The 13909-nt window shown below is 37.6% G+C and overlaps 1 protein-coding gene across 4 annotated transcripts in view; it reads right to left on the reverse strand.

Annotated features, from left to right (window-relative positions):
* F5 (coagulation factor V) overlaps positions 1–7663 on the reverse strand; it is a 39685-nt gene extending 32022 nt beyond the window's left edge. For 2 of the 4 annotated variants that reach the window (XM_038131787.1, XM_038131757.1), the window contains exons 1-4: positions 7365–7663; positions 4183–4274; positions 3079–3201; positions 1816–2028 (exon numbers count right to left, since the gene is read on the reverse strand). In XM_038131787.1, the coding sequence (XP_037987715.1) occupies positions 1816–2028; positions 3079–3201; positions 4183–4274; positions 7365–7525 (589 nt within the window). In that variant the 5' untranslated portion in view covers positions 7526–7663. The remainder of the gene's footprint in view (positions 1–1815; positions 2029–3078; positions 3202–4182; positions 4275–7364) is intronic. The other 2 variants (XM_038131775.1, XM_038131766.1) reach the window with 2 other exon arrangements.
* Positions 7664–13909: the final 6246 nt, after the last annotated feature.

Consider the following 13909-nt stretch of genomic DNA (forward strand, 5'->3'; position numbering starts at 1 on the left):
CAGGAGGATCAAAATGAGAAAACTCATGGGTCAATAAAGGCGGTTCAAAGGTCAAGGAAAGAGGGGAAAACAACAAGCAACACAGAAAAAAATCACTCATCTCCCACAGGCTGACTGATGCCCAGTCAGTCTCTCAAAAACTGTCATCTTGGCAGTCAACACCCCTCATTCTCCCCACACTGTTGCTTCCTCCTCTACCTCCATTTTTTTATTGCCGAATGATGTTAATGGTAGAAAATAACCCTTTGGCCAGTCTCTTTCATCTGTCCAGATGGGTTTCCTCCCAACCTCTTGTCCACCCCCAACCCACTGTTTGGGGAGGTATGAGCAGGAAAAAGAGAAAGCTCTGACACTGTGCAAGCACTGTTCGGCAACAGCTCAAACATGGGTGAGTGTACTATCGATGCCATTAAGCCACAAATCCAAAACACAGCACAATATGAGCTGCTGTGAAGAAACTAAACTCTATGCCAGGCAGATCAAATACACATACATTGCACATTTACCAGACATAGTGCCCAGTCAAAAATCTGTGTTCAGAAATCTTGAAAGTATGCATAGTGAGCTGTTTGTCTTTGTTCTACCCAGAAACATACACCTGAATTTTCTTGAAGGCAGTGGTCACACCATTCCACCTCAAATTCATGTCCTATTCAAGCCCAAAATGCATGAATTTGAGAAGCCTGAAAAGGAAGTAGTTTCAAAATATTTGCCAAGATTAGCTCAACCGGTATGCCATAAAATATGCATATACACAGAAACCAAAAGAAAGAAAACCCAAGAAAATCAGGAAAACAGCAAGTCCTAGATAATACTAAAAGCACCAATCATCAAAAAAAATCAGGAGGAACATAATTAATACTAATGCAACTCCTTTGAGGTGATAAGAGTAGGTGTGTTCTGCATAAAATGGGTATCTATGTGTGAGAAGACTGTCCTTGTGCAACCCACACAGAACCAGTGTTCTGTTTACTTTCAGAGAAGCTTCAAGGTCCAAGTCCATGCAGTTTAGTCTACATAAATTTTTTGACTCAAACTAAATCAGGCTAAATAACTCACAGCACGTTCACCACAAGAAGGCTATATAATTTGGAAAAACCTTTGATTTAAGTTTAAACTGAGTAAGCAGTTTAAGTACTTTACATGGCGGCATGTTGTTTCAGTCATCCCTCGAACCAGAGAGATGTATCTAGCAGCTATTTACAAGTGCTACAAGACACCCGTTATTAGTGGAGATGGAATTCAATGGTTCAGACTGCTAAAATTTTAAGTCTCTGATCACATGCAAAAACAATTTTAAGACTTAAAATCTGTTCGAATTTGGCCATATCTTCAAATGACTAGCAAAAGACACACTGCTCTGCAATTTTAAAGCCATGTTACAGAAGAGAGAGTATTCCAGGTTCTTGCTCAGACAGTCTTCAAAAGACAATGGGTAAAACAATTATTTCCTGCCTTATTCTCTGAAATGGCCAAACCATTTTGAACGAAGGTTTAGAAAATATTTATTCTTAGACAGGACATTTTGAGGTCATATATTTAGCAGTTAAGCAACTGCAGATGCAACCAGTGCAGGCAAATGAATCTATATATTAATGTTTTCTGCCCATCCTATAACGATAGGATGGAACTTCATGAAAGCTGGCATTTAAAAACTCTAACATCTAAAAGAATTACGTTAAAAAACATTCATGTTACACTGCATGTAAAGATGTGAAAAGGAAAATAATATATCTTCTCTCATTATCATACATTATCATCTTTGTTAGAAATGAAAATACATTACCATATAGTAGTCTTACAGCATTTCATTACCTTTCTTACAGATCAGCAATGCTCCAACCAGACCAGAGTTAAAATCCATTGCCATGTTCTCATGAGAATAGTAAGCATAAGTAAGACAAGGAAGGTCAGCTTCTCTTGGACCAACTTCTTCTGGTATGTCCCACACATACGTGTAGAGCTGGCCTGGAAGTACAGCATCATCTTGTTTTTCTGCAGGTGATGTTCTGTCATCATACAGGGAGCCTGCCAAGAAAAGAGTCAGTAGGGTGGCATGAAGAAAAAGAGCTATTAAAACGCTTGGAATATCTTCCTACAATCAGCTCCAAAAGCTTGGTTTGGTCTTGCTTATATGATTCTTCAGCTTCAAAGAGAGAACTCATGATTCCACTCACACATTGCTGAGAGTAGCATGGGGAGAGTAGCTAATCCACCACCATCCTGTTTCTTACAGATTAAAGATTTCCTAGAAGTATTATCACTGCCAAAAGGCTGGGCTCTTCATCAGTCTGACTAGGGTTAGGATGGGATGAAGCTTCAGCCTCTGCTCACTGCTGCCCACTCTGTCATTTTTCTAACTGTCTTTCAAAGCCATTGCATGGGCGGGCACTGCCTTGCTGCCTTAGGCCTTTTGTATACTGCACATCCACATATGGAGGCAGTAATGGCTTGTGTCTGCGCCTGCCATATGCAACAGATCTGCAGTATCACAAAGGGGAGACAGAGAATCCAAATCTGAAGTGCAAAAGGTACATTAATTAATATGACAGTCAAACTGAACTACCCATCCCTTCCAATGGGATGTTCTGTTCAACTCCATGAGATGGAGCTGAAAAATGCCTTTTTGCATCCACACAACCAAAGTCTTGTGTGAATTTTTAAACTGCGGGTCAGAGCTCTGGCTCAGCACCCAGGGCAGGGCAATCCAGGAAGCATGAGCAACCAAACTCACTTTGTGCTGGTACAGATATTTTACTGTCCATTTGGTCATAGTTTATCATTTCTTTTTGCTGGTCTCATGAGGGTGTGGAGCAAAGCACCACAGAGCTGAGCATTAAATGCTGAATTTTAGAACAGCATGATCAGCACTGTTAGGAAACTTTGCTCATGACACTCACATTCCTAGTGTTACAGTGATGAACAAGAAAGAAGCTATCAATGGAGGTGAAGGTGTAATCCAGGATCAAGAGATATCTGTGTTACACATAGCTTCACAATTGATCTGGATCCCTGTCAACATTTCATGCAGTAATCTACAAGCAAATGAACAAAACATGGAGTTTCTACAGTACTCACCCTCTTCATTTTTGCTGTAAACTAGGCCTTGAGGATGAATACTGACTGGCTTGTCAGCCATATTTTTAAGGTGAACCACTAAAGTATCTCCCACTTCAGCACGCAGGGTTGGTCCCATAAGTCCTGTAGTTATTTAAGATAAAGGAAAATATTAATAAAACAGTGTGTTCAGTGAAACAAAGAATTTTTTCCCCCTTCAGAAAATATTAGCTCTCAAAGTACAAGTCCCAAAATCAATGCAGAGAATGTAATAACGCTGCAATGAAGATTTACCCATAAAAAGGCATATGGGAAGTTAAAGCCCATAGTGCATATTCCAAAATGCTATAAATTTTTCATCTGGCAACTAGCACATAAAAATCACAGGAAAATAAGGGGGAAAAAGTTATTTACAGATACGGAAATTCTATCAAAATATTCATCCTGAGGTTCATTGAAAATTTCTAGACATCTTTCACATACAATTTAATTAAACAGTTTTAGAAGATAAACAAATTATAGTTTAAGAATTTAGAGAAAGGCATTCAAACACATTAAAGTAGCACTCTGAATGCCAGAAGTCACAGAACAAAGAGATCTTTCAATTCCCAAATGTTATCCAAGTAAATAATAATTTCCACACTGCCTATTTCTTGACGCATTTCCTGCAAAAGATTTCAAGAGCTGGTATCCTTACTCCCTCTGTTGCAAAAAAGAAGCAATTGAAAAAGCTGCTACGACACCTTTTGGCTTGTTAGTCTCTTTTTTGGTGAACTATTTTGTATATATTTAGTTTCAGGCCTTTGGCTGCTTCATAAGGAATTCATAGTGTCATCACTGTGGCTGTGCCAAATCTAAATGCATGTGGTAAATCGCATCAGATGCTGAAAACAAAGGGAACAACTTTGTATGGTGCAACTGATCTGCAAACAGCCATATCCTCTGAAAGCCCACCCTCTCTATGGCCTTTGGAAGCCTCATTCCTGCACTGTAGAGACCTCATCCGCTGTGCCTATTTGGTTTATGTGCAAATAATGGATGCAAAAATACAAGTGTGCTTAGGTCGCCACTGGTTTTAAAATAAGGAACAAATCAAAATACTCAGAACATTTCATTCCTGTTTACCTGCAAATGTATTTGCTGGTTTTTCTTTTTTAAAATCCACTTCATATTCTCTGTAAGAAATTTTCTTAAATACAGGATCTGAATGTTCCAATCTGAAACAAAAAGAGTTACAAAAAATATTGAAAGGACAAAGATTCTCAGAGATGCCATTGCTGTTTGATGGAAATTTCAAAAAATGAATCTTTGAAATATATTTAATCACTTGCATATTTTGCTGAAGGCAATGCACACAGTACAACTCTTTGTAGTGTCTTCACTTCTCCCTCTTACTCTATTGAATTTATGATGTTCCCAAACCAGATAATATCATATAGAGCATCCAATATCCATACCTAGAACAGTTCACCAATGATTTTACAGGTGGTTTTTATGGGTCCTTTTGATTCTACAAAGGCATAAAGATGCCTTTGTTTTGTCCAAAACACTGAAGAAAATGTGTCAGCCATATTCAACCTAGAAAGCATCTGACAAAACAGAGGGAAAGAAACCTAAATTTCTGTTCATTCAGCCCTATGTTTGAACTTTTAAGACTCACCAGAAGGGTTTTAAAGCAGCAAGCTCCTGTCACAGGAATGACTCTGAAGGCAAGCACAAAGCTCTTCTCTGATAATAACCAAGGATGTCACAGCTAGTTAGAAAATGAGAAACACTGCAAAATGCCCTTAGTCTTGTTACATAACCAATTTGGCACCCAGGAGACCACACAATGTTTTCTTAGAAAATATTTAGGCAAGCAGAAGGAAACCAGCATATGACACTTCTGCAATGGAAATAATGACGAGAAGACGGCTGAAAGGGTAACAGCCCTTCACATTTATTGGTTGATTTACTATGGTATGTATAATGACTGAATCCAACAGTAATTCCACTTGCTGTCTTTGTAATGCCCTTTCAGGCACACTTGACAGTGAGGAACTGATGGGCTGCTCAAGCATGGGGAGGCTGAGCAGAGAGAACACACTTCAGTGACATCCAGAGTCCATAAGGGGGAGATCTCTTTTGGAAGAGATCTCTTGTAAATTCCTCTGCAACCCTCTCTCACCACAGCAGTCAGGCAGAAGCAATTGGAGTTTCAATTAATTCCCCCCTCCTTAAAGTCATTGATAAAATTTTGTTTAACTCTTTAAGGGGAAGGATGGATCCATAGCCTACATTGACAAGAGCTGCCTGAATGTGGCAATGTTCAAGAGAATATGCATGTAAGACTGTAGGTAGAAGACGAAATTTATCAGTGCCTATTTTATAGTGAGGAGGAATAAAATGCCTAGCACACTAACACTTCAGAAATATCACACTACGCAAGCAGGTCTAGTTACAGAACTTTTAGGAATTGCAGCAACAACACTGCAAGATGCACACACAGAAAATACATATTCACTTTTTGCTGAAGTGCCTTTTAAATAAATAGCACCTGTACATAGTAACAAACCTCTGTACATAGTAACAAACCTCTGCAAAGATAAAACTGACACTCAGAGAAATAAGGCGTTCTTTTCTTGTCAAAATTAAGGAAATAGCTCAGAAGAATGCATTTTCCTTTCAGCCTCTCAAGTTATTTACAAATAGAAGCACCAAAGTATCAGATTCTTACACTGCATATAGACATTCAGCTTCTACTGAAATCAGCACAAGTTACATACCTCACTACCTCTGGGATCCAAGCTATCAAGCCATTAACTCTTCCTAAGTGAGTATATTTGTGTCGTGAGGTCTTGTGTTTTTCTGTTTTGGGTTTTGGTTAAATTTCTATAAGGTCTATAAAATTCATTAGACCCATCTGGGATGTGACTGGCTTTAAATACTTAGGCAAGGTAACCCAACAAACATTGCATATAAGATACTGCTGGGTTATCTCGGAGAACTTCAGCTAAGGTTTTAGACAGTCTTGTGAGTCTCTACTGCATGAAAACACTCCATCCACAATGTGAATTTAACCAAACAGCAGTTGATGCTTACATTGATGCACCCAGCGTAGAAAAGAATTAAGTTTTAACTAGTAATTTCATATGTCCAAATCAATACTTAAAAGGCAGCTGGCTTCATGTTCCTACCTTTAAATCCTATTTTCTTCTGTCTAGCCAGTTTGACATTATGCTTACACCAGCTCTATTAAACTTTCAAGGGGGTTTTAAAATCAGAGGAACTTTGCTATAATTAGATTTTGGGGAAAAAAAAAAAGTTAGAAAGTCATAATGTGAACTGGAAATATCTTTTCCACATTATCCTGAAATGCAATGTTTAGAAAAAAAAATCACAAACAAACAAACAAAAAGCTAGTCATCCACATATATATATGTATATATATATATATATATATATATAAAAGCAGCACTATTAAAAAAAACCCTTTTAGTGCAACCCTTTTAATGCAAACCCTTTTAAAGTAATTTTTAATTAATTTTAATATTTCATTTTTAGTAGTTTTCCCCCTAATTAAAAAAACCTCAAAATTACATCCAAGTCCTGAAATCATTGCACTTGCAGTGTTTATAATCCTAAGGACAGTAGTAGTAATAAAAATAACATATTTTATATTCTTGATTGGTGGATGCAGGTAGGCTGGCCACTGTGCAATGCTATCTGAAAAAAATAAAATCAGTATTTTCACTTAATGAAGCAGAGAAGTGCTTGATCTTGCCACCTTTACTCATCAGAATGTACATTTCACAAAAGTTCTGAACAACTCAGAAATGGTACAACTAGTTCCAAAGTTCATCTGGCTCTGATTTAAGTGAAAGTGATAGCATCAAAACTGGAACATATTTATTCCTTCAGCAAATTCTAAAGTCCTAAAGTTTTTGAGATCTTACCAAACCATGGCTTGACTTAACATTGCTCAACATCCATGTACCTAAAATAAAGACATTAAAAAACCCCAAGCAACCAACATTAAGCTATGCAAAAATGACAAAAGCAAGTCCTGGAGCTTATTTAACAGAAGTGCTCTGAAAATATAAAAATAATTCTATCCACTAATGCAGCAAATAAAAAGGAACTTTTAATATGTCACTGGCTCTAGTTCAGATCATGCTGTTTAAGGTCAACCAAGTTCCTCTGAAATCAACAGATTGTGCTCCAAAGTCCTCCTGGTCTCTGCAATTCCCCAAAAGATGAGAGACAAAAACCACTTTTCAGTCCCAAGGGAGGACTAATTTAATCCTTCTTATCCTGTACTTTTTTACCTGGACTTTTCCTCAGGTTGTGGTTTGTAGGTCCAGCTGGTGACCTGTGCAGCTATATAGTGCTCTCTGACCTTCACAGCTCCTGCCACATGCTGCTCTGAGTCTGGCCACCACGAACCAAGCAGAAGCAAGAGAAAAAGCCACAAGGAGTGCAGAGTCATGGTAGAGATGCCTGTTAAAGCTGCTCTGGAAGACAAGGCAGAAACCACTGCTTTTATTGCTGTTGTTGCTTGTAACTTCCCCTCAGAAATGAAATCATTATGATGCAACAGGGTAACAACATTTGCTATGCTCAGGTCATTGCTCTTCACCTCCACCTCCCCTTACTGACAGGAATCCAATAGAGATAAAAAACTGTTTAAACTACCTTCCTTCCCCTCCTCCACACCACCTCCAGCAAGAGACAAGCACCAAGGAGAAGCAGCTTCAGCCCCACTAGGTGGTTGGGTCATTGTGTACTGAAGCAGCAGGATATCAGAGACAGAAGATTATTTAGATTACTTCAATTACAGGATGTTTGACTTATGTGGTTAGGAAGAAGGGGGGCATATTTTCTATCTTCCCAGAAAACAGAAACCCAGCACATGGCTGACACTGATGGAAATTTCCCAGGTAGATGCTACACCTCCTAAGAAATCATTCCCAGGTTAAAAGCAAAATACTGAAGGATTAGGTACAGGGAGTAGAATTGGGTAAAGAGCTAAAATCACGTTCAGTTCACCATGCACTGCAGGCTCAGAACAGTGAGGCAGCTGCCCTTCCAAATGTTGCCAGCTTCAGCTTGATTCCCACTACACTCCCAAATACCTCAGGTAATAGGTAACCAATGGGCTTCTCGTTGGCAGCTACCAGGTCAGACAGAAGACTTTTAATGTAGTCTTGACTAGGGTCTGTTGGCATTTATCTAAAAAGGAATGATTAGGAAAATACCTTTTGATAAGATAATTACCAATGTCAACTGTATTACCAAAAATGTTTCCCTGCTTTTGCCAGTACTAAGAAACTGGTCAAAAAAAACAAGTAAATTGTTGATCATGTTTCCTACGCACTCAATTACTAGAAAAAGAAAAAATCCTATCTATTTTTGTTGTGGCCAAAAAAATGAAAACAATATTTTCAATAATGTTTTCCTAATATTTTAATGAAAAAATTACCTAAACCCCAAAATCAAAATAACTCCAGTCCAGAACTAGACAAAAAGGACAACATTTCATTTTGAACTCCTTCAAAAGAAAACCTGATCAATTCTAGGTTTGATGTATTTTTTAATAGCAGAATGGCCTAATTGGCAGCTTGGTTAATTCTATCCAAACTATATGCTACCAAAAGGACTTGAAAGAAAGGGGAGATGGCTCAAAAAAAAAATAAAATTGGTGAAGACCAACAGCTAAATGCTCACTACCAAACATCTGGATCATTTGGTGCATAAACCTGAGAACAATCGTGCTCACTTAGACAGTATATGACTACCAACATCACGGTATATTTCTTTAAACAAATCTTCCTGTGATTCTGTTTAATGAACTAAGTGTTTGCATTAGAAATATCCACTAGAAGTAGGCTTCTAAGAATTTTTCCTTTTAATAAAAAGCTAAAATATTGCAGGCTAAACATCAATACCCAGATTACATGATTAACACCCCCTACTTTGTGTCTGTGAACTGGGAATCATCAAAGCTGACGTCAATTGGTTACTTCCCTTTTATCCATTTTGAGGAATTTGGGAGCTGTATTTTTGAAATTTCTTAGTCAATGAATTATGCAGCATTACTATACAGGTAAGAATTTCTTTCATAAGTGTGGCTGATCATATTGATAGTTTTAAAGATCAGTATCAAATTGAGCTAGAGATACTTTCCATTAAGCTACATTGACTACCGTTTGCTCTCCTTCTTTAATCCTCTAAGAACAAGAAGGCCAATACTGGCTGTTTGCTTATTTTCTCCTCTTCTCGCATTTTAAGTATCAATGTAAAATTGACCTGCCTTAAATAATCTACATCAGCCTTAGGATTTTTTTCTTTTTTCTTTTATTAAAGCTATTCCATCACATTGTATCCTCTAGGCTTTATGAAGTTTCAGTATTTTGAAAATCATTATTAATAATCCAAAGATATTGTTACTTTTCACCTGATCATTAATTTCTAATATTTGCAATTATATCCTGTCTGCTGTTGTGAAAGTCTAATACATACATATAATTTTTTAAAAATTAGTATTGGTTGCCTGCAAGTTATTACTATTAGTCCATGACAACTGAGTACAGAATATATTCTTTCAGGCTGGAATCTTCCAAGACAATGCAACTTAATTGGTTATTCATACATTTAGCTGTGATCTTTTTTTTTACTTCACAACACTGCACATGCTGCAAACTTCATATTTTATCCTCATTGCTTACTGACATGTTCAAGTATAAATAATAAGTCAACAATATAAAAAAATCATGTGGTCAAAAGCCATGCATGGTGGAATGTGGGTCCAGTGCAGGCTGGCAAGACAATCTCTACAGCACCATGAACAAGGCTATTCCCAAAATAAAGCAGTACCTTTGGGATATACTAATTCTGAAATGCCAAATGAAAATCAGGCATGGAAAGAGAAGCCTAAGAAGTATCTTTTAACACTATGAGCAGGTCTCCATCTTCCAGCTGGGCAAGATTATTGTCTATTCTGACACCCAGTAATTACGGTCCTGATTTCTTGTTATGCTACATGTGAAAATATACTTGCAGTCCTGCTCTAAAAGCTGATCAGTAAAATTAACTGGCAGTGCCAGTTTTCCACCTAGGCTGGGTGAAATAGCCTAGGCTGATTCTGAGCAATCACGAACAGATCTTCAAAAAGAGATGTTAAGTGGTGATATGTAACTTGCTGCAAATAACAAATAAGGATCCACAACAAACTTGTTTCTACTTCATCAAAAAAAATACCCTAAGTGCCAGCAGGCAGGCAGTCATATCCTGATGCCAGCCATCAGCTTTCACAACTGGTGACAGACAGGGAGCTAGTACAGAGAAGAAAAAGTTGTACAACAATTGTGGTATTGCTAATAATGCCCTAAGAGAGATCTCTCATTCAAACACACCAATCAACGCACAGTGGCCCAGCGGCGTACTTGGTTTAGTGCAGGGTGAACAGGCTTCATGGGCAAACAAGGAGTTAATTATTGAATCGGCAGTGAACACGTCGTTCTGAAGTAGGTAAAAGACAGAGGGGGCACTTACCAACTTACCAAAGCTGCCAGGCACTAACGGGAACAGAGACCATCAGCTGAATATCTTCACTTCTGCAAGTGGGTGCTAAAGCCAAGAAAGGTTAACCTGTGAAACAGCTCAGTTTAGAAGCCGAAAATAGATGTGCAATGCCAAAAAAAAAAAAAAAAGAACAAAAAAAACCCGAGCAGGCAAAAAGAAAAGATGGAAGAGAAATGAAGGCTTTCTTTCAGAGAACAAGTCACACCAATAGAAGATGTATGTGTCTTGATGACAGCCCACACAAGAACACATTGTGCACACTGTTAAGGGTAGGCAGGCTGTGTGACTCCTGTGGTGATAAACAAACTAAAAGGCAGTAAGAATGTAGAAGGGCATTTCAGTTTGCCTTGGCAATTCAGAAGTGCTTCAGAAGACAAATAATCATGTTAATTTAAACCTAAATACAATAATGTTTTAAACTTGTATTTCTCCTTAGCAGAAAAGCAAATGTCCCTTGTTAGAATTGGGTGTTTCGCCAGTCAATGTTTGCCAAAACCAATTATTTAGCAGGACCAAAACCTATTTGTACAGAGATGCTGAATTCAGTAAAGTTACAGGGGAAAAAAAAAGTTTATTTCTAAACACTGTAAAACCTAATTTCAGTGCTTTAATGAATTTGTCTAAAACCACTGGCTTGTGGTCTGAAAAAAAATCATTTTAAGGAACAAACAAGAATATACAAGCTTCCTCTCATCAAAAACTGCGTTGATGATATTTCATTTAAAATTTTGGACTGATTCAACTGAAGCCCATTTTTTTCTTCCTGTGTGTTTAATTTTTGCCAGAAAAATTTCGGTTTGACTCAACAAACAATTTTGCTCCTAGTCATTGTTTGTATTCTCTGTGTTTCAGTTTATCTTCTTTGCTAAGAGATTTCTGTGTTTGCCCAAGCTCACAACTAATAATGTACCATGGGAGCAACCGGCTTCATGTTAAGTCTGTCTAGCAGCATATTCATCTTGGATTTCTTTCTGTAGGGAACAACAGTAAGGATACCAGTGCAAGACTTTGCAGCTAGGAAGATTCATATTCTTTTCATCATAAATCATCATTGCAACTGAAACTGGACTACCAAAAAAGACAGAGCCTCTTATCAAGTTGTACACACTTACTTCCAACAATAAGGATATTCTGAATGAATTCAATTTTTCATCCTTTATACAGTTGAATTTTCTACATCCAGATATCTTTTTTTTTTTTTTCCAAATAATAGACTTAAAACAGATTTGCAAGTTACTGGCATAAAAGGCTATTTTTCACTAGAAAAGCAGGTAGGCATATTTCAGAAAGAAACATGAAATCAGTAAGCTCTTAGCACAGGAAGACCCTAAATTATAAGTGTCCCTACAGACTTCACAACATAGACAAATTCAAAGCATTCTAGTTCTCTAGCAATGGCTCACGCTGTTTGTTAGCAAGCTAGTTAAACAAACTCTACTTTCCCATACCTAAAAATGCTGCCGCAGAAGGACAAAGTTGAAATTGCCCTGTTTGTTTAACACTATTTCCCATCCTTCATTACTTGTAGCTTAGGCTTTGATCAGACTTTTAAAATACCAAATACAGAACTGCACATCCCACACTTACTGCTTTGATTTTTATCTTCCACGTGTATTTTTTTATTGGAAGAAAGTATTTATTGGTATTTTAATTTTTTTTACTATTATTATACTATTTTTACATTTCACGTACATTGCAGACTAGATATCTGAAGTTTGACAATAGGCTGTGATGGTCATTATTTTACATCTCTGTGAGGTTATTCCCTTTGCATCTTAACTCATTCACTCTGCCTAATCAGTAGAATCAAAATTTCAACCACACCTTCACTGCATGCAGCACCGGTAAACAAGAACATACCCAAAGTCCAAGATCAAGAAACAAAAGGCAAGCAAAAAGCCATAAGAACTCTGAGGTGAATAGTAGGAAAGTGAGCAGAGCAGAACTTCTCAGAAGCTCTTCTGATGCCAACACAAAATTCAGGTAATTAATAATTGTATAGGATTTGACAGAAGCTTTAAGTGAAGTTACTATGTTTAAATGTTTATAGTAGTTCCTACAGCAGCAATCTTTGGTTCTATCAGGAATTTTAAACATTAATCCCAAAGGAAGAGGAGGATTAGAGTACAGTCCAACTGCTACAGGTACACTCAGATTGAATTTTCTTATAAGTACAGCCACTTTGATAAGCAGCCAAGCAGAACGCCATGTCTTAGTCACCAAGGATTGGCTTTTGCAACACCATACAGTGCAGGGCTAAAAATGCCATTAGGCATTTAATATCATGGTGATGATGGAAGCCATTGGCAAGTTTTCTTCAGTCCTGCTGTGCCTCTTTTTCTGTTAGGGTCAGAGAAAAAGGCCTTCTTTGGTTTATACATTAAAAATTAAAAAATTATGCCACTCGCTTTCATCAAAAGCCTGACAAGGAAGAATGTGGTATTTTATAACTTAACTTACTGGAGACTTATGAAACTAATTCACCTTCTTACAGGATAAGAACAGATACTTTTTAGGGAAAAAGATGTTTCAAAAGATTCTGATACATCACTACTGGTTATTTTAAGTCATACTCCCTCTCTTTGCTCCTCTATTTATTGGGTGGAGGACAGCTGCTTCCTTTGTTACCAGAAAGCCCAAAACATCTTTTGAGATTAGCCTCCTAGGCAAATTCCTACGGCATGACTCAGTGGGTGTCTTTAAGTTTTTAACAGGTTTCAGCCAGCATTACACTTCACTTCCATAGACATTGCTTAAGATACGTCCAAAAAAGAGGAAGTGAAGACATGTCAAGAGGAAAGTCAACTTTAGCATGGAACACACAACCTGATTATGTGTTCCCATCTAAGTAAGAGCATGGTACAAAGGACAGCCAAAACAGGGACCAGCTGTGCCAGGACTGGGACCAATCTTCCTACCCAATAGTAAATTCAGTCCACTGCAGACACCCAACTTCTGATTACCTTGCAAAATGTGAGAGGGATGCTTGGGAGACAAAAGTGCTTTCCTGAAAGGCAGTTTAAGTGAATCTAATGACTATAAATATATGCACAAATATATATAGACATGATGGTCCTTTCCTCCATGTTTCATTAATATAAACCTTACATTTTACTGGACAGAAAATGGCTGCTGAAGTCTGGATGCCTCTGCAGTATCTGAATCAACAAACAACTCCACGCATGTTCATCCCAAGGAGGAAATCATGCTATTAGACTCGCAATTAGTGTAGCTGAGACAAACAAATAATCAAGATTGAACCTTGCTATGACATAGCAATCTTTTCCCT

Source organism: Motacilla alba, chromosome 1 (genome assembly GCF_015832195.1).
Source record: "Motacilla alba alba isolate MOTALB_02 chromosome 1, Motacilla_alba_V1.0_pri, whole genome shotgun sequence".
NCBI classification, from domain to species: domain Eukaryota; kingdom Metazoa; phylum Chordata; class Aves; order Passeriformes; family Motacillidae; genus Motacilla; species Motacilla alba.